The sequence below is a fragment of the Gossypium hirsutum genome, chromosome A12, assembly GCF_007990345.1.
Source record: "Gossypium hirsutum isolate 1008001.06 chromosome A12, Gossypium_hirsutum_v2.1, whole genome shotgun sequence".
NCBI lineage: Eukaryota > Viridiplantae > Streptophyta > Magnoliopsida > Malvales > Malvaceae > Gossypium > Gossypium hirsutum.
In genome coordinates, this window is record NC_053435.1 from 18,151,915 (window position 1) to 18,175,048 (window position 23,134).

General features: G+C 38.6%; 2 protein-coding genes and 1 non-coding gene across 11 annotated transcripts; 1 reads left to right on the forward strand and 2 right to left on the reverse strand.

The window, feature by feature from the left end:
* Nucleotides 1-12,631: 12,631 nt before the first annotated feature.
* On the reverse strand, nucleotides 12,632-13,453 carry LOC107921590 (uncharacterized). The gene is made up of 2 exons (XM_016851425.1): nucleotides 13,365-13,453; nucleotides 12,632-13,280 (listed from the first exon to the last, which is right to left on the reverse strand). Exons 1-2 carry the CDS (start codon nucleotides 13,451-13,453, stop codon nucleotides 12,632-12,634), a joined length of 738 nt encoding a protein of 245 aa, XP_016706914.1.
* A 5,423-nt stretch (nucleotides 13,454-18,876) lies between these two features.
* Nucleotides 18,877-18,978, forward strand: LOC121212027 (small nucleolar RNA R71). Its single transcript, XR_005907239.1, has one exon. It is a non-coding gene; the product is annotated as a small nucleolar RNA R71 (small nucleolar RNA).
* A 672-nt stretch (nucleotides 18,979-19,650) lies between these two features.
* Nucleotides 19,651-22,587, reverse strand: LOC107933116 (ras-related protein RABD2a). Of its 9 annotated transcripts, none has more exons than XM_016865270.2 (7): nucleotides 22,274-22,587; nucleotides 21,410-21,482; nucleotides 21,010-21,057; nucleotides 20,551-20,622; nucleotides 20,282-20,437; nucleotides 20,090-20,168; nucleotides 19,651-20,009 (listed from the first exon to the last, which is right to left on the reverse strand). In XM_016865270.2, the coding sequence occupies exons 1-7, from the start codon at nucleotides 22,303-22,305 to the stop codon at nucleotides 19,813-19,815; spliced, it is 657 nt and encodes a 218-aa protein (XP_016720759.1). In that variant the 5' UTR covers nucleotides 22,306-22,587; the 3' UTR covers nucleotides 19,651-19,812. The 9 variants fall into 9 exon arrangements, 7 of the variants coding, with proteins under 7 accessions (XP_016720759.1, XP_016720769.1, XP_040938487.1 ...); XM_016865280.2 differs by having other exon boundaries at nucleotides 19,651-20,022; XM_041082553.1 differs by having other exon boundaries at nucleotides 20,282-20,418; nucleotides 20,547-20,622.
* Nucleotides 22,588-23,134: the final 547 nt, after the last annotated feature.

Sequence of the window (23,134 nt, forward strand, 5' to 3'; positions counted from 1 at the left end):
AAATATCTGCAATTTGTTCTTCAGAACTGCAATGTATCAGCTTAACAACATGAGCTTGTTCCATTTCTCGAACTGCATGAAGTTTGATGTTGAAGTGCTTGGTCCTTCCATGAAAAACAGGATTCTTTGCAATAGCAACTGCTGATTGGTTGTCACACATTATCTCAGTTGCTTCCTTTTGCTCATGATTGATATCTTTCAAAATTTTTCTAAGCCATATGGCTTGATTGACTGCTGCAGCAGCAGCCACATATTCTGCTTCTGCAGTCGATTGAGCCACTACTCCCTGCTTCTTTGAGCTCCAGCAAATCATAGCAGAGCCTATGTTGAATGCATAACCTGTAGTGCTCTTCATGTCATCCAAGGAACCAGCCCAATCACTGTCACAATATCCAACTAGCTTCAAGTTCTCAGCCTTGGTAAACTGCATTCCATAGGACAAAGTTCCTTTGATGTATCTTAGAACCCTTTTTGCAGCTCTAAAATGACTTTCATTTGAGCAATGCATAAACCTCGAGAGTAGACTCACAGCATACATTATATCAGGTCTAGTAGCAGTCAAATACAACAAACATCCAACTAGACTTCGATAGGTTGTTTCACAAACCTTTTCATGCTTGTCTTGGCTCGAGAGTTTTTCTCCAACAGCAACTGGTGTGCTGGTTGCTTTGCAATTCTCCATTGAGAATTTGTTGAGAACCTTCATAGCAAAGGTCTTTTGACTTAGCCAAATCCCATTCTTAGCTTGGTTTACTTCCATGCCTAAGAAGTAAGACATCAATCCCAAGTCTGACATTTCAAAGTGTTGTTGCATTTTGACTTTAAAGCTGCTTAGCATCTCATGATCTCCTCCTGTCACCAGTAGGTCATCGACATATATTGAGACAATGAGCTGAGTTTCAGCACTAGTTGATTTAACATACAGAGTTGGCTCGCTGAGACTTCTTTCAAATCCTTGACTGGTCAGATAGCCATCTATTCTGCTATACCAGGCCCTTGGAGCCTGTTTCAAGCCATACAAGGCTTTATTGAGCTTGTACACCATTTCTTCCTTGCCAGACACCTTGAAACCTTGAGGTTGCTCCACATAAATCTCCTCTTCAAGGAATCCATTCAGAAATGCTGATTTTACATCAAGTTGGTGTATCAGCCACTGTTTTTGTGCTGCTAAGGCAACTAGCAGTCTGATAGTGTCTAGCCTGGCCACTGGTGCAAAGGTTTCCAGGTAGTCTGACCCATACCTTTGACTGAAACCTTTCACAACCAATCTAGCCTTTAACTTGTTTAGGCTACCATCAGCATTGTTCTTTACTCGATAAACCCATTTGACACCAATAATCTTCCTGTTTGTTGGTTTATCAACCAGACTCCAGGTCTGATTCTTTTCAATCATTCTGATTTCTTCAATCATTGCTTGCTTCCAGTCCTCCTGGTTTTCTGCTTCTTCAAAGCAACTTGGTTCAACAGTAGCCACTTGTGCTCTTTCATAAACATCAGCCAGTGATCGAGTGCCTCTGATTGGAACATCATCTACATCCATTTCAGGTGTGTTTTCATCATTTTCAACTTGGTCCACTGCGAGATCTTCAGCCACTGCCTCTGGTTCAGCCTTCTCCCAATTCCAGTGTCCTTTTTCATTGAAAACAACATCCCTGCTAACCAATATCTTGTTTGTAGCAGGTTCTAGGATTCTGTAGCCCTTCTTAACCAAGCTATAGCCGATCAAGATCCCTGCTTGAGCTCTTTTATCTAGCTTGCTTCTCTTCTCAGCTGGAACTTGTGTGTAGCACAGACAACCAAAGGTTCTGAGATGAGCCAGTGATGGCTTAAACCCAAACCAGGCTTCAAATGGAGTCTTTTCAGCCAGAGCCTTGGTTGGGAGCCTGTTTTGGAGATAGACTGCTGTGTTAACAGCTTCAGCCCACAGAGTTTTGGGCAAATTCTTCTCAAACAGAAGACATCTTGCCATGTTCATCAAGCTTCTGTTTTTCCTTTCACTGACCCCATTCTGTTGGGGTGTATACACATTAGTCAACTGGTGTTTGATACCTGCTTCTTCACAGTAGGCTTGGAACTGAGCTGAGGTGTACTCAGTTCCATTATCTGACCTCACTGCTCTAAGTTTGCAACCAGACTCAGTTTCAACAGCAGCTTTATACTTCAGGAACACAGATGGAACTTCTGACTTCTGTTTTAGAAAATAAATCCAGCAGTATCTTGTTAAGTCATCAATAAATAAAATAAAGTACCTGCTTCCTTTGAAAGACTCAGTCTTCATTGGTCCACACACATCTGTATGCACAAGCTGGAGCTTCTCTGATGCTCTCCATGTTGTGCTTGTTGGAAATGGCAATCTTGCCAATTTTCCTTGCTGACATATCTCACAAACCTCATCATTCTTCACTGAATCGATGAAATTTTCTGCCAGACCTTCATTGACCATGCGGGCTATGGATTTGTAGTTTGCATGTCCAAGCCTCTGGTGCCAGAGTCTCGAGTCATCAGTGGAGGCTATGCAGGCTGAATGTGAGTCATTTGGCCAGTCTACTTCAAAACATTTATCAGTCATGGTGACTGTTATGAGATTTGATCCACTTGGATCAAAAATTTGACATTCTTTCTCCTTGAAAACAACTGAGTAACCTTTCTCAAGTAGTTGAGTTATACTGAGAAGGTTCCTATCAATTTCAGGTACCAAAAGTACATTAGAAATGATTTTGCCACCTGTGGAGGTATGGATCAGCACATCTCCTCTTCCTTCAGCATTGATTAACTGACCATTTCCAATTTTTACTTTGGTTTTGCAGGTTCTATCCAGGGTTTTGAAGATAGTTGCATCTGGTGACATGTGGTTTGTGCACCCACTATCTAGAAGCCAGCCCTTTGAACCCTTTTTCAGATTTGCTGCACATGACACAGCAAAAACATGTTCTTCTTGATCACTGCTTTCTTTAGCTACTCGAGCTTCTGCCTTTTGTTGCTGAAATTGATTCTGTCTTGGTTTGCTTCTATTCTTGCAAACTTTTTCAGCATGGCCTTTTTTCTTGCAGTGTTGGCATACTGCATCTGGTCTAAACCAGCATCTATCTTCTGGATGACCAGCTCTTTTACAATGTCTGCAGAGTTGGTCACTGCTCCTAGCAGCATCAGGCTTAGGCCTGTTTTTCCAGAACTTTTTGCCTTTATGAGTTTTGATGCTCGAGGCTTCTTTGGCTTGAAAAGCCCCTTCCTGGTGCTCCTCTTGTCTGCTGGCTCTTCTTTGCTCTTGTGCATACAAGGCATTGATTAACTCAGTTAAGGAGATAGTTGTCAAGTCCCTTGAGTCTTCGAGGGATGAAATTTTGGCTTCATACCTCTCTGGTAGAGTGGACATGACTTTCTCAACCATTCTAGCTTCACTGAATTGCTCTCCTAGGAGCCTTATGCTGTTTACAACAGCCATAATCCGATCTGAGTACTGCTTAACTGTTTCTTCCTCTTTCATTTTTAGATTTTCGAAATCTCTTCTCAAGTTGAGCAGCTGTTGTTGCCTTGTTTTCTCAGTCCCCTGAAATTCTTCTTTCAGCTTGTCCCAAGCCTCCTTTGGTGTTTCACAGGCCATGATCCTCATAAAGATCACATCTGTCACACAGTTCTGTATGCATGACATGGCCTTGTGCCTTTTTGTTCTTTCATCAGTGTGTTGCCTTATTTGAGCAACTGTTGGATTAGCTCGAAGAGGTGCTGGCTCAGCATCTGAGTTGACAACTTCCCATAGGTCGAATGCCTGCAGTTAAGTCCTCATCTTAACTGCCCAAATGTTGAAGCCCTCTCCATTGAAGACAGGTGGTGAAGCTGGTGAAAAACCTGATGATGCCATCGTTTTGATGTTGAACTACAACAGGTCCTCTAAGAATACGGCTCTAGATACCAATTGTTGGAGCAAGAGGCAGCAGCAGCAAGCTTCAGCAGAATGCTTGTGTAGCAAGTCTCGTGACTTGTAGAAGAAACAAAGCAGAAAACTCAAATGAATTTTGAAGCAAAACTAAAAATGGAGAGCATATGGATGAAAACTTGTTGTATTCATTCATTAAACTTCAAAAATGGCCCAAAGCCAATACATAAACAAGTTTACAATCTTGACAAAACAGTAGGTTGACCTAAACTTCACCTACTACCACTAATACACATGGTAACTTGTGCTAATTAGCTTGAACAAGTAAACAAAGCTGATTTATCAGCTCAATCAACATCAAAATTACATCAAGCATAAACCTAACATAGTTACAAAGCAACTAAGTTACATTACACTAACTTAAGATTACAAAATGAAACATAAACAGCTTGCTGACTAGGTAAACCAGCAGCTTCTGCATGTAGTGCCTTTGACAGTCTTGGTTGTTGCATGCTGACCATAACTTCAATACAAATCAATATAACATTTTCTTCATACCCACTAACTGATAAAGATAAAAACATATACTAATTATAGCAGTAAATAACATTTTGAATCATTATTTTTTTCAACACTTCTCCCTTGATTCAAAATCATATACTCCAAGTTGTGATTTGAAAAAATGATGCTTGGCCTGAGTAAGAGACTTTGTAAATACATCAACCATTTGTTCATTTGTGTTGCAAATTTTAGTATTATCTGTTGATCACCTACAAACTTCCGAATAAAATGATGATGCGCATCAATGTGCTTAGTCCTTCCATGAAAAGCGGGATTCTTTGTCATTGCAACTATGGATCGATTGTCACAAAAGATTTTAGTTGCTTCTTTTTGCTCAAGACTAAAATCACTAAGAAGTTTTCTCAGCCATAAAGCTTGTCGTGCCGCTACTGTTGTTGCTGCATATTCTGCTTTAGATGATGATAAAGCTATTGTTTCTTGCTTCTTTGAACTCCATGTTACTGCTCCAAAACCAAAGCTAAAAACATTGCCAGAAATGCTTTTTCGATCATCTAAACAACCTGCCCAATCATTGTCAGTGAAACTAATTAATTTGAAATTTGATACTTTGCAGTACCAAATACCAAAATTCATAGTTCCTGCAACATAATGAAGGATTCTTATTGCTGCTCCAAAGTGTTGTTTTGTAAGACTTTGCATAAATCTTGACACAACACTAACACAACAGGCAATATCGGGCCTAGTGTGTGTAAGATAATTCAAACCACCAGTTAAACTTCTGAACAATGTTGAATTAACTTTTTTAGTCCCATCTTCTTGCTGCAACTTTTCATTAATGTTCGTTGGTGTGGATGCCACTTCATAATCCACCATGACAAACTTCTTTAAAAGATCTGCAGCATATTTCTTTTGGTATACAAAAATTCCATCATCACCCTGCATAACTTGAAGTCCCAGAAAATATTGCAACATGCCCAAATATGTCATCTCAAATTTTTTCACCATACATGACTTAAAATCATCAATTAACAACTTTGAGGAACCCAGATAAATCATATCATCGACATAAAGACAGACCACCAAAAAATCTCCATTACCTCTCTTCTTCAAATAAAGAGTTGGCTCATTTTCGCTTCTAGTGAACCCATTGTTCTGAAAGAATGAATCAATCTTGCTGTACCAGACACGTAGAGCTTACTTTAACTCGGTGGTTATGACACATAAACCTCATCCACAAGATCACCATTCAAAAAGGCAGATTTTACATCAAATTGATACACAGATAATTACAATTGAGCAGCCAATGCTAAAACAAATCTTACAGTTTCAAAACAAGCAACAAGAGAAGATGTTTCTTCGAAATCAATACCTTGTTGTTGTGAGTGACCTTTTGCCATAAGCCGAGCTTTATGCTTTTGGATGCTTCCATCTGTATTATAATTTGATCGGAATACCCACTTCAGTCCTTCAACATTCTTGCCTTCGAGAACATTAACCAAATCCCATGTTGAATTGCTTTTAATAGCATGCATCTCCTCCTTCATAGCATTCTGCCATTCAGGTTGTTTTGCAGCTTCTTCAAAAGAAGTTGGGTCAGTGACCAACAAGGTAAAGTCACATGACGCATTAATTTCTCTAAGAGACCTAAACCTTCTTGGTGGTGTTTCACTTTCGCTACTACTATTGGAGGCATGGGTTGCTATAGAATCAAAACTAGAACTTGTAGTAGCATTAAGAGAGGAAGAAACTGAATTTGCGGGTGATGAAGGAACTAAATTTGCAAGCTGTTCAACTTCAAAATCTGCTGGTGCTAGAATTTCATTCGTCATGGCTCCCTTGTCATAGTTTAGTTTTACATCCATCTCTTCATTAAATACAACATCCCTGTTAATTGTCACTTTGCCACTTATAGGATTATATAGACGATATACTTTATATTGGGAACTATAGCCAATGAAAATGCATTTTTGGGAATTTTCATCAAGTTTTGTTCCGCAACTCCATTCTATGCTGGTGTGTATGGTGATGTAAGTTCCCTGAGAATCCCATCCGCTTCACAAAAAATATTAATCATTAGATAAAAATTCACCACCATGATCATTTTGAAGGGCTTTTATACTTCTCTCACTTTACTGCTTCACCAACGCCTTAAATTTCTTGAAATTCTCAAAGATTTCAGACTTGAATTTCAAAAAATACACCCAGCTCCTGCAGCTGTAGTCGTTTGTAAACGACAAAAAATAGCGACTGCCACCAAGTGACTTTGTTTTCATAGGTCTACATAAGTCAATATGCACAAGTTCAAGACAATTAGATGCCCTCTAAGATTTTCCAATGGGAAATGACTTCCTATTTTGCTTCCCATAAACACACCCTTCACAAAAATCAAGTTCACCAATGTTTGGTAAGCCAAGAACCATTTCCTTTTTTTAAGAAATTTCAAGCCATTCAAATGCAAATATCCATCACGTAAATGCCACAAATTAACTTCATTATCCCTCCTAGAAATTAAGGCCTTATTTACTACATTTGAGACATCAAGAGGAAAATCCTATTTTGAGTCATATGGACGATCTCTATGATCTGACCAGATTTTTTTTATCACGAATAGCACATGAATCACCATCAAACACAACAGAATACCCACTAGTCATTAACAGTCCAATGCTCAATAAGTTATGAGCTAAACTAGGCACAAATTGCATGTTAAAAAAAAGTTTGACATCAACTTGCACAGTTTTAATGGCAACTGTACATTTTCCTTTAACTTTCACCTGCTTGTTGTCTCCAAGATGGACATCAATTTTCTAGGACTCATTGAAACACCCCAAACCCGGCCTAGACGTTATGGCCGAATCTATGATGTCACATTGAAGTGAGTTTGGAAAGCATCGTTCTGTTCAAATAAAAGTTCATACAATATTTTAACCCTTGTAGTGATCTTTTAAAAATAATTCCAAGTATCATGTTCGTTGATAAAAACTCAAATTGTTTAGACAAATGTTAAGCATACTGAATTGTTATTAGTTTTTGAAAACGCTCTTTCTTGCAGAAGCTAGAGAAACATGTTTGTGTATTCGTGGTCTTTTGAAAACATATATCTTTTTAAAACTCGTGTCCTAAAGCTAGCAAATATAATCAAACAATTGGAAATCCCAAAATTTAAAAATAAAACTTTAAGAGGCCTAATTACATAACCAAAAACCCAAATTAATTAGTCTTAAAGGATAAAACTGAGACAGTAATCAAAATCAGTCGTGTGGCCCCTATAGAGTCCTTCGCAGCAACGGCCCATCTAAAGATTACCTGCACGGGAAAACAGAGGGTGAGTTTATAAAAACTCAGTGTGTAATCCCTTTTCACTAATCAAATAATCCATAGGCAAAGCGGTTTGGGTCTAGGCCCGATTCAGTAACAGTCCAGTATCAGTGTGGGCCTTAGCCCATTACAATAACAGTATCAGTGTGGGCCTTAGCCCATTACAGTAACAATAACAGAAATGCAACAAAAATCCTACCCAACCATCTTCTACACTCCACTCTGTCCAGCCTTACACTCCATGTGGGGATAAAATCGACCCATCCATCCCTACACTCCAAATATAGCACCGGTGGTGGCACTATTCAGTAATTGCAGCAGAGCTGCCAGTACAGTACACTTCCTCCAATATATATCAAAACCACCTCATGCAACGTGTCATGTCATAATATATACGTGTATGCAAAATGTCATGCTCTAATCCAGTCAAATATAGCGTAGGGGTATATCAGTCATTTTACCTATAGGGGTATAACAGTCATTTTGACAGTACAGGGCCTAAGTGTACTTACCGACCCATCAGTAGGCCCACAGTTGTCTTAGACGATCCGTACGACCTTAATCAAAAAAATAGTGGAAGTGGGCTCAAAGCCTGGCCCATTACCCACGAGCCCGTGGGGCCCACACAGCCTATTTTGGCCCAACATGGCCCAAAATGACCTAAGCCCACAAAATCGCTCGTGGCGGTCTTTGCATTCACATGCTTGCGCTTATACGTTTAGATTACCACACAAGCGAGCGCACGCCAGCGTGGCATCGATGGTAACAGTTTTTCGGCTTTTTTTGTTTTACGATTGAAGCAGTGTGATTACACACCTATTGAGAGAAAAATGCCAGTCGCCACGTACTCTAACCTAAATCCAAATATGATCCAATATTAGTCCTTAAATTGTTAGGGTTAACACCCTCTTATTAACACATAAATCCCCAATCGTACCATTCACTTACCTTGATTAAGCAAGTAGGGTTTACTCCCCCCTTAAGCTAATGATCACCCACTCCTTGTCAAGGATCTACATTAGAACCTAACTTTGTTAAGTACCGCCCTAAATGTAAACCACTTGAACCAAGTGAACCACTTACCAAAATGCAGAACTAGAGTGGAGGGAAGTAATCGATTCACAATTTCCCCTAAAAGAATGCCACTACAAAAAGGCAGCACTAGCGCAAACGCTCCCCTAACAATCGCCAGCCAGAAAAGAAGGTGTTAAAAGGAGAACTATAGATTCGACAGAAAGGGAAAGGGGTGAACAAAACAAAATTAAGATAGCAGCACTTGCCACCAAGATCAGCAAAGAAAAACACATGAAGGAGTCAGCATACAAAGGGTAAGTGTAAGAACAATATTCAGTCAAAGAGTAAATTGTACTTGAGAGGCGAAAGAAGAAGAGAAGGAAAGATTCAATCACCCCAGGCTAAACTAAAATGATTTGGAACATAGGGAAGTACTAGATGTTCGACTAAAAAGGGCAGCTGTTGAGAAGAGATGTGAGGGAGAAGAAGGAAAACGCAAGCTACAAAAGCCTAAAGGTACTTTCAACAACACAACTCGTCTTCTGAAATAAGCGAAAGGAATCACAATTGAAGAAAATTGAAAGAGAGGGAAATAGAGAGGAAAGTAGTAAAAGAAAAATAGCTATCAAAATGGGAATCCAAAAATCACTCAGTTTTAGCACCCCCCTAGCTATGACTGAATTAGCATCATGGGGACTCCCACTTTTGGCCAACTACTACTACCCCCCTTAACCTCCCTTAATTTTCTCCTTAAATCCCTCCCCACATTACTCCCATCGAACACAATCCCAATCCCTTCCAAATCTACTAACTTCTCTCCCTCCAACACCCCTAAAATCTCTCCATCCTTCCCATTACTCAGACTTTTACTAAAACACAACCTCTTGTCGTCCAGCTCATCAAAAATATTAATCTCTTTACTCATGCAAGCACTCGAACTCAGGTCTCTTAGTAGAAGTAACACGCCCTTTTCCCCTTGACCAGTAAGCTTTTTATGACACATCCTTACTATATTTATTTAAGAACGCTACTGCCAAGAGACAAGGTTTATTCAAGGAAAAAGAAAAATTTTTGCACAAGCTAAAGCTTGACCCCAGGACTTCTCCAACACTCCTAAAGACACTTAACCACTGATGCAAGCATGCATTTATGCATCACAATACACAAACAAGTTAATAAATATTTAGGGCGCTACAACTCTACCCCCTAAAAGAAATTTCAGCCTCGAAATTTACCTGGTCAAAACAGATGTGGGCAGTTTTCGCATTGCCTCCTCGGGTTCCCACGTGGCTTCTTCAAAGCTGTGATTACGCCATAACACCTTAACCAGTGGAACAGACTTCTTCCTAGTATCTTTATATCACGATCTAAAATCTAAGCTGACTCCTCCTCAAAGGTCAGATCCGGCCTAACCTCAATCTCCTCAGTTAAGACGATGTGTGTGGGATCAGAGCGATAGCACCTCAGCATAGAGACGTAGAACACATCATGAATCCGGTCCAACTCTGGAGGTAACTCTAATTGATAGGCAATTGGTCCCACTCGCTTCAATATACGGTAAGGCCCAATAAACCTAGGGCTTAGCTTGCCCTTCCGTCCAAATCTCAGTTACTTTTTTCATGGCGAGACCTTAAGAAAAATTAAGTCTCCCACAGAATACTCAATCTCCTTACGCTTCAGATCCGCATATGACTTCTGTCTGTCTGATGCTGCCTTCAGTCGATCCCGAATTAGTTTAACCTTTTCCTCAGTATCAGAAATCAATTCAGGGCCCAAAACACGCCACTCACCCAACTTAGTCCAACACGAAGGAGTACGACACCTACGACCATATAATGCCTTGTAAGGTGCCATCTTTATGCTAGACTAGTAGCTATTATTATACGCAAACTCTGCTAGTGGTAAGAAGTCCTCCCAACTGCTTGGGAAATCTATTACACAACTTCTTAACATGTCCTCCAGTATATGAATCACCCTCTCTGACTGACCATTTGTCTGAGGATAAAATGCAGTACTGAAGTCTAATCATGTACCCAGTGCCTCATGCAGCTTCTTCCAAAATTGAGATGTGAAGCGAGGATCCCTATCAGATATTATAGAGACCGGTACCCCATGCAGTCTTACTATCTTAGCCACATACATTTTAGCCAGCTTTTGCAACGAGAAATCAGTACGAACTGGTATGAAATAGGCAGACTTGGTCAATCGATCCATGATGACCCACACTGAATCTTTCTTAGAAGGCGTTAGGGGTAGCCCACTCACAAAGTCCACAGTTATTCTCTCCCACTTCCACAACAAAATCTTAACTGGTTGAAGCAACCCTGAAGATAACTGGTGTTCAGCCTTAACCTGCTGACAAGTAAGGCATTTACCCATGAATTTGGTAACTTTCTGTTTAAGACCTGGCCTCCAATACAACTCACGAAGGTCTTGGTACATCTTATTCCAGCCAGGATGCATAGCATACGGACTACTATGCGCCTCTTACAGTATCGACTGCCTCACATCAGTATCTTTCGGTATACAAACTCTTTCATGAAAACAAAGTACCCCTTCGCTATTCAGTCCAAAATATGAAGCTTCCCCACTCTCTATTTGTCGAAAATGGGAACCCAGTGACTCATTCTCTAATTGTTTACCCTTAATCTGTTCAGTCTATGTCGGTTTAACCTGAAGTTCAGCCAATAGGCTACCATCATCAAACAAGCTGAGACGAGCGAACATTACCTTCAGGTCAGTAACAGCCCTACGGCTCAGTGCGTCGGCTACCACATTAGCCTTACCAAGATGGTACTCAATCAAACAGTCATAATCCTTGAGTAGCTCAATCCATCTGCGCTACCTAAGGTTTAGCTCCTTCTGAGTGAGGAGATACTTGAGGCTCTTGTGATCTGTGTATATGGTACACTTCTCACCGTACAAGTAGTGCCTCCAAAGTTTCAGAGCGAATACCACTGTAGCCAATTCCAAGTCATGCGTTGGATAGTTCACCTCATGCGTCTTAAGTTGACGTGACTCATAAGCCACCACCTTACCCTCTTCCATCAACACACATCCTAAACCAACATGTGATGCATCACTACAGATAGTGAATTCTTTGTCAGACTTTAGCTGTATTCAGAAAGGAGCCTCAGTCAGAACTTTCTTGAGCTTCTCAAAGCTCTCTTACTACGCGCCAATCCAGATAAATGGCACGCCCTTACGTAGCACCTTAGTTAAGGGAGCGGCAATCAGTGAGAACCCCTCAACAAATCTTCGATAGTACCCAGCTAGTCCCAGAAAACTACGAATTTTTGATACAGTCTTAGGCTGCTTCTAATCCAAAACAGCCTCAATTTTCCGAGGATCAACCCTAATTCCCTCAGCAGATACCACATGACCCAAAAATGTCACCTCTCATAACTAAAACTCACACTTACTGAACTTAGCATACAATTGCTTTTCTCTCAAAAGCTGCAGAACCACTCAGAGATGTTCATCGTGTGCAACCTCGGTCTTTGAATACACCAGAATATCATCTATAAACACCACTACGAACCGATCCAGATAGGGTTGGAACACACGGTTCATTAAATCCATAAAAGCCGCTGGTGTATTCGTCAATCCAAACGGCATCATTAGAAACTCGTAAAGACTATACAGAGTCTTAAACGCAATCTTATGCACATCAGTCTCTTTGGCCCTCAGTAGATGGTACCCAGATCAAATATATATCTTAAAGAAAACTAAATCTCCACGAAACTGATCAAATAGATCATCAATCCTCCGTAAAGGGTACTTGTTCTTAACAGTTAATTTATTTAGTTGTAGGTAATCGATGCACATACACATGGATCCATCCTTTTTTTTCAGAAACAAAACCAGTGCTCCCCACGGAAACACACTAGGGCGGATAAACCCTCAATCCAGTAACTCTTGAATTTGAGCTTTGAGTTTTATAAGGTCCTTTGGTTCCATTCTATAAGGGGCAATGGACACCGGAGCTACACCATGAAGGAGCTCAATCCCAAACTCCACTTCACGTTTTGGAGGTAACCCCGGTAGCTTTTCAGGAAAGACATCCAAAAAATCCTTAACAGTCCTAATATCCTTTACCGAAGAGTCTCCAACACCTGAAACACTGACGTAGGCCAAAAATGCCTCACAACTCTTACGAACCAACTTCTCAGCCCTTAGAGTAGAAATTACATTACTCAAATAGTTCCGTTGTTCCCCAATTACCTCTACCTCCTTATCTGCCTCAGTTTTCAATACTACCCATTTATTAGCACAGTCCAAACTTACTCGGTGTTTAAATAACCATTCCATGCCTAGTATCAAATCAAATTCTCTAAAAGGGAGTTCTATCAGATATTCTAAAAAGATAACCCCTTGTACCTCTAAAAGGACGTCTCTAAATAGTTTATTAACTCCGACGGACTGCCCAAATGGACTTAATACAATAATTCTGCTCGAAGTATTCTCAACCGGAATCCTCAAGTTCTCAGTAATAGTACAGGCAACATAAAAATGGGTAGTTCCTACATCTATCAATGCAGTATAAGGTACACTGAAAATTAAAAACGTACCTGTAATAACATATGGGGCATCTCTGTCCTCTCAGCGATGAGCAGCATAAACCAGTGCTGGCTGCCTCGCCTCAGTGTGACCAGCACCACTGCTCGGTGCTCCACGACCACGACCGATTCCATTTCCACCTCTTGTGTGACCAAGGCTACTCATTGGCTGTTAAAACCCTCTCGGTGGCTGAACAGTGCCCATACCAAGCTTACATCTGATCGGACCTACGTGGACAATCTCTGATGCAATGCTCCAAAGACCCGCACCTCAAACACACCCCAACTGTACCCAGCACTCACCCTGATGTCGTTTCCCACAAATAGCACAAGGCTGCGGCCCAAAAGTAGCAACAGGGGGCTCAACTCTAACTGGCCCTCAACTCTGGCCTTTTTCTTAGGCCTCCCAGTTATACTTGGGGGCTCTTAAACCCTCTTACTCCTACCCCTGTCCGTCTCACGATTCTGCCGTTCAGCATGCTTCATATCCTCGGCGATTTTTGCCTTTTCCACCAAGATAGCAAAATCTCGCTCCCTCCGTGGAGCAATCAAAACTCATAGATCATCTCTGAGACCGTCCACAAAGCAAACACAGTGTTCATATTCTGTTGCCACCATCCCACGCGCATAGCGGCTAAGTCACAGAAACTCAGACTCATATTCTGCTACTAACTTATCCCCTTAAGTCAAATTTAAAAACTCTCTCCTTCGGGCATCCATATAACTAGTGCCCGCATATTTCCCTTAGAATGCAGTTTTGAATAATTTCCAAGTCAACCGGTCAGGCTGAGTACCCTCTTTAACTATAAGCCACCATTGATAGGCTTCATCTCGTAGTAAAGACACCATAACTTTCAATTTCTGCTCAGAGGTGCAGTCGAGGTCGTCCATGATCCTTTCAATGGCCTCAATCCAATATTCAGCCACATTAGGGGCAACTCCAATGATACCCCCAAAAATTTTAGCCCCATTAGACCTGAGTCGTTCCGTCACCGACCCACAGCCCTTAGTACTAGTATTGGGCCTAATGACCCTCTCCAAAATCCATAACACAGCTTGGGACAGTGCGTCGTTCCCAGCTGCACAATCATGTAACCCTGTCTCAGTCACAGGTGAAGCCGATGCCTCTTTAGCTTCATTTTCAAGCATGTGACCCGATGCCGACGACCCAGTCGAAGCACCTCCACGGCTTCTGCCACAGCCTCTTGTACCCCTTCCACGAGTACCTCTAGTGCCCATTATCATATTACGCTTTTATCTATATTAACAGTTTTATGCATCAAATTTATAGTTCTGGTTTTTATCAACGGATGTTTTATGGAAAATAGTATCTATAATTCAGTGTTTTCTTATTTTCGCATATCGCAAATTCACTATAGTCTCAGTTTTTCCTAAACAAAGTTTTTCAGTACAGTCTGTTGCCTATAATAATATCAGTATTTCAATTTAAATAAGTAATAGTTTCTGAGAACTTACCGGATCAGCGCTGGAGACTCGGTGTACTACACATTTAGTAAAATGCTTTTTAAATCAATTGTAACAATTCTTTTAGAAGTTTTAAGTTCTAAAGAAAAACCCAAATCTACAGTCGAGTTTTGTAACCTGCCTCTGATACCACTAAATCTAAAACCCCAAACCCGGCCTGGACATTATGGTCAAATCTCCGATGTCACATTGAAGTGATTTTGGAAAGCATCGTTCTGTTCAAAAAAAGTTCGTACAATATTTTAACCCTTGTAGTGATCTTTTAAAAATAATTCCAAATATCATGTTTGTTGATAAAAACTCAAATTGTTTAGACAAATGTTAAGCATACTGAATTGTTATTAGTTTTTGAAAACGGTCTTTCTTGAGGAAATTAAAGAAACATGTTTTTTTATTCATGGTCTTTTGAAAACATATATCCTTTTTAAAACTTGCGTCCTAAAGCTAGCAAATATAATCAAACAATTGGCAATCCCAAAATTTAAAAATAAAACTTTAAAAGGCCTTATTACATAACCAAAAACCCAAATTAATTAATCTTAAACGATAAAACTGAGACAGTAATCAAAATTAGTCATGTACCCCCATCGAGTCCTTTGCAGCACCGGCCCATCTAAGGATTACCTGCACAGGAAAGTGAGGGCTGAGTTTATGAAAAGTCAATGTGTAATCCCTTTTCACTAATCAAACAATCCATAGGCAAAGCGGTTTGGGCCTAGGCCTGATTCAGTAACAATCCAGTATCAGTGTGGATCTTAGTCCATTACAATAACAGTATCAATATGGGCCTTAGCCCATTACAGTAACAATAACAGAAATGCAACAAAAATCCTACCAACCATCCTCTACACTCCACTCCGTCTAGCCCTACACTCCATGTGGGGATAAAATCGACCCACCCATCCTTACACTCCAAATATAACACCGGTTGCGGCATTATTCAGTAATTGCAGCAAAGCTGCCAGTAATTGTAGCAGAGCTGCCAGTACAGTACACTTCCTCCAGTATATATCAAACCTACCCCATGCAACGTGTCATGTCATAATATATACGTGTATGCAAAATGTCATGCTCTAATACAGTCAAATATAGTATAGGGGTATATTAGTCATTTTACCTTTAGAGGTATAATAGTCATTTCGACAGTATGGAGCCTAACTGTACTTACCGACCCATCAGTAGGCCCACAGTCATCTTGGGCGACCCGTGCGACCTTAATCAAACAAACAATGGAAGTGGACCCAAAGTCCACAACACAGCCCATGTGGGCCCACACGCTCGTGTGGCCCATTAAGCTCAATAATGACCTTGGCCATGTGAACTAAACATCGTGGCCCATTATACTCCATACATCCATGTGGTTTACCCATATGGGGCCCACGAGCCCGTGAGGCCCACATGGCCCATTTCAGCTTAACGTGGCCTAGTACGACCTAAGCCCACGATATCGCTCGTGGTGGTCTCTACATTCACATACTCGTGCTTATCCGATTAGATGACCACTCAAGGGAGTGCACGCCAGCTTGGCATCGATGGTAACAGTTTTTCGTCTTTAGCCGTTTTACGATTGAAGCAGTGTGATTACACACTTGTTGAGAGAAGAACGCCAATCGCCACGTACTCCAACCTAGATCCAAATATGATCCAATGTTTTAACACCCTCTTATGAACACTTAAATCCCCAATCGTACCATTCACTTACCTTGATTAAGCAAGTAGGGTTTACTCCTCCTTTAAGCTAATAATCACCCACTCCTTATCAACGATCTGCATTAGAACCTAACCTTGTTAAGTAATGTAAACCACTTGAACCAAGTAAAACACTTACCGAAATGCAGAACTATGAGTGGAGGGAAGTAATCGGTTCACAATTTCCCCCAAAAGAATGCCACAACAAAAAGACAACACTAGCTCAAACGCTCCTCTAACAATCGCCGGCCAAAAAAGCAGGTGTTAAAAAGAGAACTATAGATTCAGCAAAAAGGGAAACAAAACAAAATTAAGATAGCAGCACTTACCTCATATTTAAAGTCTAAGCTTGGGTTGCCTCCTGAGAAGCAGTTATTTAAAGTCTAAGCTCGACTTACCTCATATTCGCACGGTCACAGTGGTTCGCGAAGTCGAAACTCCTTTTTCGACCTGTCAATTCTATTAACAAAATAAGGTTTGATTCGAGTAATATTTACTTTCAAAGTGTCGAATTCAGAAAGATTTGCCTCGACTTTACCATATGGGAAGATATTCAGTACTGTAAAATGAGTTGCTCCGCTTGCATTAAGCTCTGAAGTGACAATACGTGGGTTTGTTTTATCTAGTAATACCTTTTCTCCAACCTTAATTTGGTGTGTTCCATCCATATGCTCATCATGGTGTCGCTTTGGTTCTGCATCGTGTACTCTAAGTTTCTCGTTGACATGTGTCGCCATTCATCTAGTTCATCGATTTGCAACATTCGTTCTTCATGAGTCGTTCTGTTTCCATCATATAGTCTGGAACATGGCTCCATCATGTTTTTCTGAGGGGTTTCATGCAAAGAAGTTTGAGCCACAATGTTATTCATATTAACAGAACTCGTATAATCATCTCGATAACTAGATGTCTTAACAAAATCACAAGCTTGGATTTTAATCATGTCATCACCTACACGAAGTATTAATTCACCTGTAGCAACATAAATAATAGTTCTGGTAGTTGCTAAAAAGAGTTGTCCTAAAATTAAAGGTACATTACTATCCTCATCCATGTCTAAAACAAAAAAAATCAACTGGGAATATGAATTTATCAATTTTTACAAATACGTCTTCAACAATACCCTTAGGAAATCTAATGGTTTTATCTGCTAATTGAATACTCATCCTAGTTTGTTTGGGTTTCCCAAGACCTAGTTGTTTAAACATTTTATAGGGCATGGCATTAAGACTTGGCCCTAAATCAGCCAAGACATTATTAACATTTAAACTACCAGTTAAACAAGGAATATTAGAACTCCCTGGATCTTTTAATTTGTTGGGTAGTTTATTCTGCAAAATGGCCAAGCAAATTGCATTTAGCTCCACATGCGACGGATCATCTAACTTCCGTTTGTTTGCCAAAAGTTTCTTTAAAAATTTAATGGAATTAGGCATCTGCAAAAGAGCTTCAATAAACGATAAGTTAATATGTAACTTTTTTATAAGTTTAAGAAATTTACCAAATTGTTTATTTTGTGGTCTTTCTTTGTTGCGTTGGGATATGGCACACGAGGTTTATATTCCTTACTAACCAATTTTTTTCTTATTTTGGCTTACCTCAACCTTACCTTTACTTACCACACTTTCTTGCCTCGGTTCTGGTTCAGACTTAACTAAGTCTTCTTCATCTCGAACAGTAATTGCATGAAACTGCTCTCGTGGGTTAGTTTTGGTGTTGCTAGGAAAGCTACCTTGTGGTCTTTTTGAAATCAACTTAGCAAGCTATCCTATTTGATTCTCGAGCCCTTGAATCAAAGCTTGTTGTTTTTTAAATGTTGTTTCGGTGTTTTGGAAGATGGTTTCTGACACTGAAATAAAATTTGTTGACATCTCCTTAAGGTTCAACTTCTTTTCTTGCTGATAAGGTTGTTGAAAGCCCGGAGGGGGTTGTGGTCTTTGGTTTCCTTGACCATCCCATGAGAAATTTAGGAGGTTCCTCCATCCTGCATTATAGTTATTATTATAAGTATTATTTTGATGTCTAGAATTATTACCCATATAATTTATCTGCTCATTTTCCATGTTAGGACAGTAGGGTAAATATTCTGAATTATTTATTCCACCTCTATTTGCATCGCATTGCATCACCAAATGCACCTGCATAGAAACAAATAAACCATTAATTTTTTTATTCAAAAGTTCTACCTGATTCGATAACATGGTGACCGCATCTAAGTTAAAAACACCGGCTGCTTTTGTTGGCTTCGTCCTCATGAATTGCCACTGATAATTATTTAATGACATCTCATCTATAAACTCATAAGCCTCTTTAGGTGTTTTATTATTTAGAGTATCACTGGCGGTTGTATCAATCAATTGCCTAGTTGAGGGGTTCAAACCGTTGTAGAAAGTTAGAACCTATTGCCATAGAGGTAACCCATGGTGAGGGCACCTTCTAAATAAATCCTTATATCCATGCATCATATAGGGTCTTTAAGTCCATCTGAACGAAGGAAGAGATATCATTCCTCAGCTTGGCTGTCTTAGCTAGTGGAAAGTACTTCACTAAAACAATTTCGGTCATTTGATCCCATGTATTGATAGAACCTCTTGGTGAGGAGTTCAACCATTGTTTAGCTTTATTCCTCAATGAGAATGGAAACAACCGTAAGCAAATGGCATCGTCAGAAATGCCATTTATCTTGAAAGTGTGCAAGAATTCCAGAAAGTTAGCCAAATGACACTATAGCAAAACAAATTTTTAGCGGCATTTTTTTGAGTCTATAAGCGCCGCTAAAACTATTTGCGGTGCTTTTACAAGCGCCGCAAAATACGCCGCTATAGAACATGACCTTTAGCGGCGCTTTTACAACAAACACCGCTAAAAAATATGGCCTTTGGCGACACTTTTCCCACAAACGTCGTTAAAGAATATGGCCTTTAACAGCGCTTTTCCCATAAACGCCACTAAAGAACATGACCTTTAAAAAAATATTTTAATTAAATAATATTTATTTCTATGATAAATATTATATTATGTTTTATTTTTTAAATTTGAACTTTAAACTCTAAACTTTTAAGGATAAAAAATATTAATTAAATTAAAATTTTCTATTAAAATTTTAACTTTAAAACTAAATATAAAAATTAATGAGTTTAAATTTAGAATCTAAAATAATAAATTAATAACACAATTAAAATCCAAAAGTTAGAACTCAAGTTATCTTAAATATTAAAATAAAAATAAAAATTTAGAATCAAAATTAAAATAAATAATAAAAATTATCTAATACTTGTGGATGTAAAAATTAGGTTAAAATTTTACATCAATGAATCAAATAATTCCACTTCTATGCCGTGATCATGTCAATTATTCATGGATATTGCACTGCTGTAAGTAAGGGTGGTCATACTGCATATGTTTGCTCCAACAGCCTTTATATTTAGCAATTCCTATTTCCAACCAGGGTTTCATGACTCCATCATAGTGTATAACCGCTGCCCGCTCGATATCAGCCCGCCGAAGACCTGAGTGATAGCCAAGCCCTAGCGCATGCCATCTCCTTTCTAAAGCCACAGTCTAATCGTAGAAGTAAATGCAGAATTCAACATTTGAAATGTGAAAGCAATATTATATAGATATATACCCATGAAAGCTTGTTCAACATTTGTGGCATCTTTTGCACTGGTTTCCAAAAAAGGTATGCCAATTTCATTTGCAAATGCCTGAAAAAAGAAAGCAGCGATATCATGGGGCAAAGAGTGCAATAAAGCACCAACAATTACAATTTACAATTCAATAATCACACAACTCTTCTTAGAAATAAACTGGAAAATACCTTGGCTGTTTCGTATGATACAACTTTATTAGCTGTAAGATCACACTTGTTTCCAACTAGTAGTTTGTTAACGTTATCACTAGCATAGCGATCAATTTCACTCAGCCACTGCTTGACATTGTTGAAGCTTTCTTGGTCTGTCACATCATAAACGATCTAATAGAGGATCCAGCAGTAGAAGGGAAAGAAAAAGATAAAAATAAAAAATAAAACTTCTTCAGTAGCACAAATAAAGACTGGGAAAAATATCTAGAAGGGAGATCACCCACTATTATGCCACGGGCACCACGGTAGTAGCTACCAGTGATTGTCCTAAACCGTTCTTGTCCAGCAGTATCCCACTGCACATTGAACCATAAGCAAACTAATTAGTTATCATCATGAAGCCAAAATTATGTGTCAAGATTTAAGAGTAACTTCTTAAGACTAATTATAAAATGAAAATATACAGAAAGGGAAAAAATAGCAGCCAAAGAAGAAACTGAGTAGACAACTCGTTCTCTTATTAGGAGCATTACTCGGAACAACATAGGTTAGAAAATTTTCAAAGAAACAAATCAAAGATAAAGCATGTAAAAACATAAAATTTAAAGTTTAATGGTTTTCCCATCCTACTCCACAGTACGTATTTTCTACCAAAAAAGAAAATGAAATCAAAAGAGGTTAGAATAATTGCTATAAGTTTTGGGAGTTAGAGGTCAAGTTAGCACCAAGGACTGTTCACTTACAAAATCAACCCCAATGGTGCTTATGTAGCTTTCTACATATGAATCATCCTGCATAAAAGAAATTACAAAATCATAGATTCATGATTTTGTCCTGCATAACCATCTGGGAATATCCAAAATTCCACATGTTTGATATCTTGATATACAACTAAATATAGTGACAAGATTCTGAGGCCACAACTGTCTATGTCCAAACTCGTGAAGTTCACATTTTACTCTCTCAAGACACATGTTATATGCAGTAAAACTTTTTAATGAATCATTATTACAATCTAACATCATACATGGATATAAGCATTCAGGGCAATCATATAAGAACCTAAGAATGTACGACAAGGAAAATAGATCTCTATAATGTAGACATTTACTTTCAAATGACAACGTAAGTCAAGAAACTTACAGCAAATCTCAAAAGAAGACAAGATTTTTCAACACCAGAATCTCCAATAAGCAGAAGCTTGAACAGGTAGTCACTGCAGAAGATTGCAACCAGATAATATCAATATCTGTTCCAATGATGCATAAAAATAACATCAACAACTATAACATGTTTAACATAAAATTTTATATTCGCCAAAAGAGGCCTAATCCCCAAACCCAATCTCTCATAAACCAAACCTAAAGTTTAACTTGTCAGCGTTAAAATGCCAATTAACCAAATTAAGTGCCCAAAGATTAGCCTTAGAATGCCAAGCAATTATCGGTTGACTCCTGATTTTACTGGTGCATCAAGAAAGTGCAATTCAAAATGAATTTCGATTTCAAACAAATTAGAGTAAGTCATCATCATTCACTCATATATACATACATAATGAGCACATTTTTTAAGACAGATTTGCTTCTTCAATACACATAATCGATTTAGCAATATGTTAACAAAATATAACAAATTATTTACAAAAGAATAATATACCTCTTTGAATCTAATTATAATCAACTAAATGCAGAATTCAACAAGTAATTTAAAATGTGAAATCAGTATTATATAGATATATACCTCTTTGAATCTAATTATATTTGGATGCTTTAAAGACCTATGGTTCATAATCTCCCTCTGCACATGTTCATCTATCTGTATAGTAAAAGAAACCCTTGAAATCAATCCATTGAGTCTAAACAAGAAAAAAGGAGCCCAATTTAGCCCATGAATAAAAAGAAAATGCAAACAGATACAAGATCATGAACATTAACCGTAGAAATCAGAATTGTAAATATGAAATGAAAGGAAAAAGAAAAGAAAAGAAAAGAAAATCCTAGCACGTACCTTGGGTCCTCTTTTAATATACTTGACCGCATATGTCGACGGAGATATAGCCGCGGGCTACCGACGGAGATGTAGAGGGCTATCGATTTGGGGAAACTGGGGGAAAAAATAAAGGGAATCGGGGTAGGGGAGAAATGGTTTGGGAAAAATAAAATGGGGAAAAAAAAGAGAAGAAATTTCAGGCAAAGTTTTAGGATTTCTTTGGGGAGGGGGAGGGAACCGATTTTGGGAAAAAGAAAGGAGGGAAAAAAGAAGATATTTCATGCCAAATTTTGGGATTTCGGGGCGAAGGGAGGAACCGATTTTGGGAAAAAGTCTTAAGGCATTGTGGGTAACAAAACGGTGTCGTTTTATGTAAGACTTTTTGTGGCCGTGAAAAGTTATTCTCCTTTACACAAAATGGCACCGTTTTGCTTCGTTAAAAATTCCTTATTTTGTTTTAATACATATAAACTTTATCATTATTTCTTAAATAATTTAAACTATATTGATAATTTTAATATATTAAAATAAATATTATCTTCTTTACAATTTTATAAGAAATTAATTAATATATAAATTAAAAAAATCAGTCATATACCTAAAAAAACTTTAAAATTATTTTAATTAATAGTATTTTTTTTCATTTTTGACATGTATTTTTCTATGTTTTTACTTTCAAATTTTTTCGCAGTAAAATCGAAATGTTGCTTCAATTTTTCAACAGTAAACCCTAAATTTTAAACCCCAAATCATAAACCTACACCCTAAACCCTAAATATATATATTACAACGGATAAAAGCAATTAAAAAAGATTCTTATTGCTTACCTAAACCCTAAAATAATTTGATTTTTGTTATTTTATCAAAAACCCTAACCCT

Excerpts from the sequence above, each read along its gene's own strand:
- LOC107933116 (XM_016865270.2), bottom strand. The coding sequence starts at position 22,305 with ATGCGGTCAAGTATATTAAAAGAGGACCCAAG. Across the intron at positions 20,169-20,281 it reads TATCATACGAAACAGCCAAG|GCATTTGCAAATGAAATTGG; the intron begins GTATTTTCCAGT and ends TTCTTTTTTCAG. Across the intron at positions 20,010-20,089 it reads TGTTGAACAAGCTTTCATGG|AAAGGAGATGGCATGCGCTA; the intron begins GTATATATCTAT and ends CTGTGGCTTTAG.
- LOC107921590 (XM_016851425.1), bottom strand. The coding sequence starts at position 13,453 with ATGAGTAGCCTTGGTCACACAAGAGGTGGAAATGGAATCGGTCGTGGT. Across the intron at positions 13,281-13,364 it reads GCTGGTCACACTGAGGCGAG|TGTACCTTATACTGCATTGA; the intron begins GCAGCCAGCACT and ends TTTAATTTTCAG.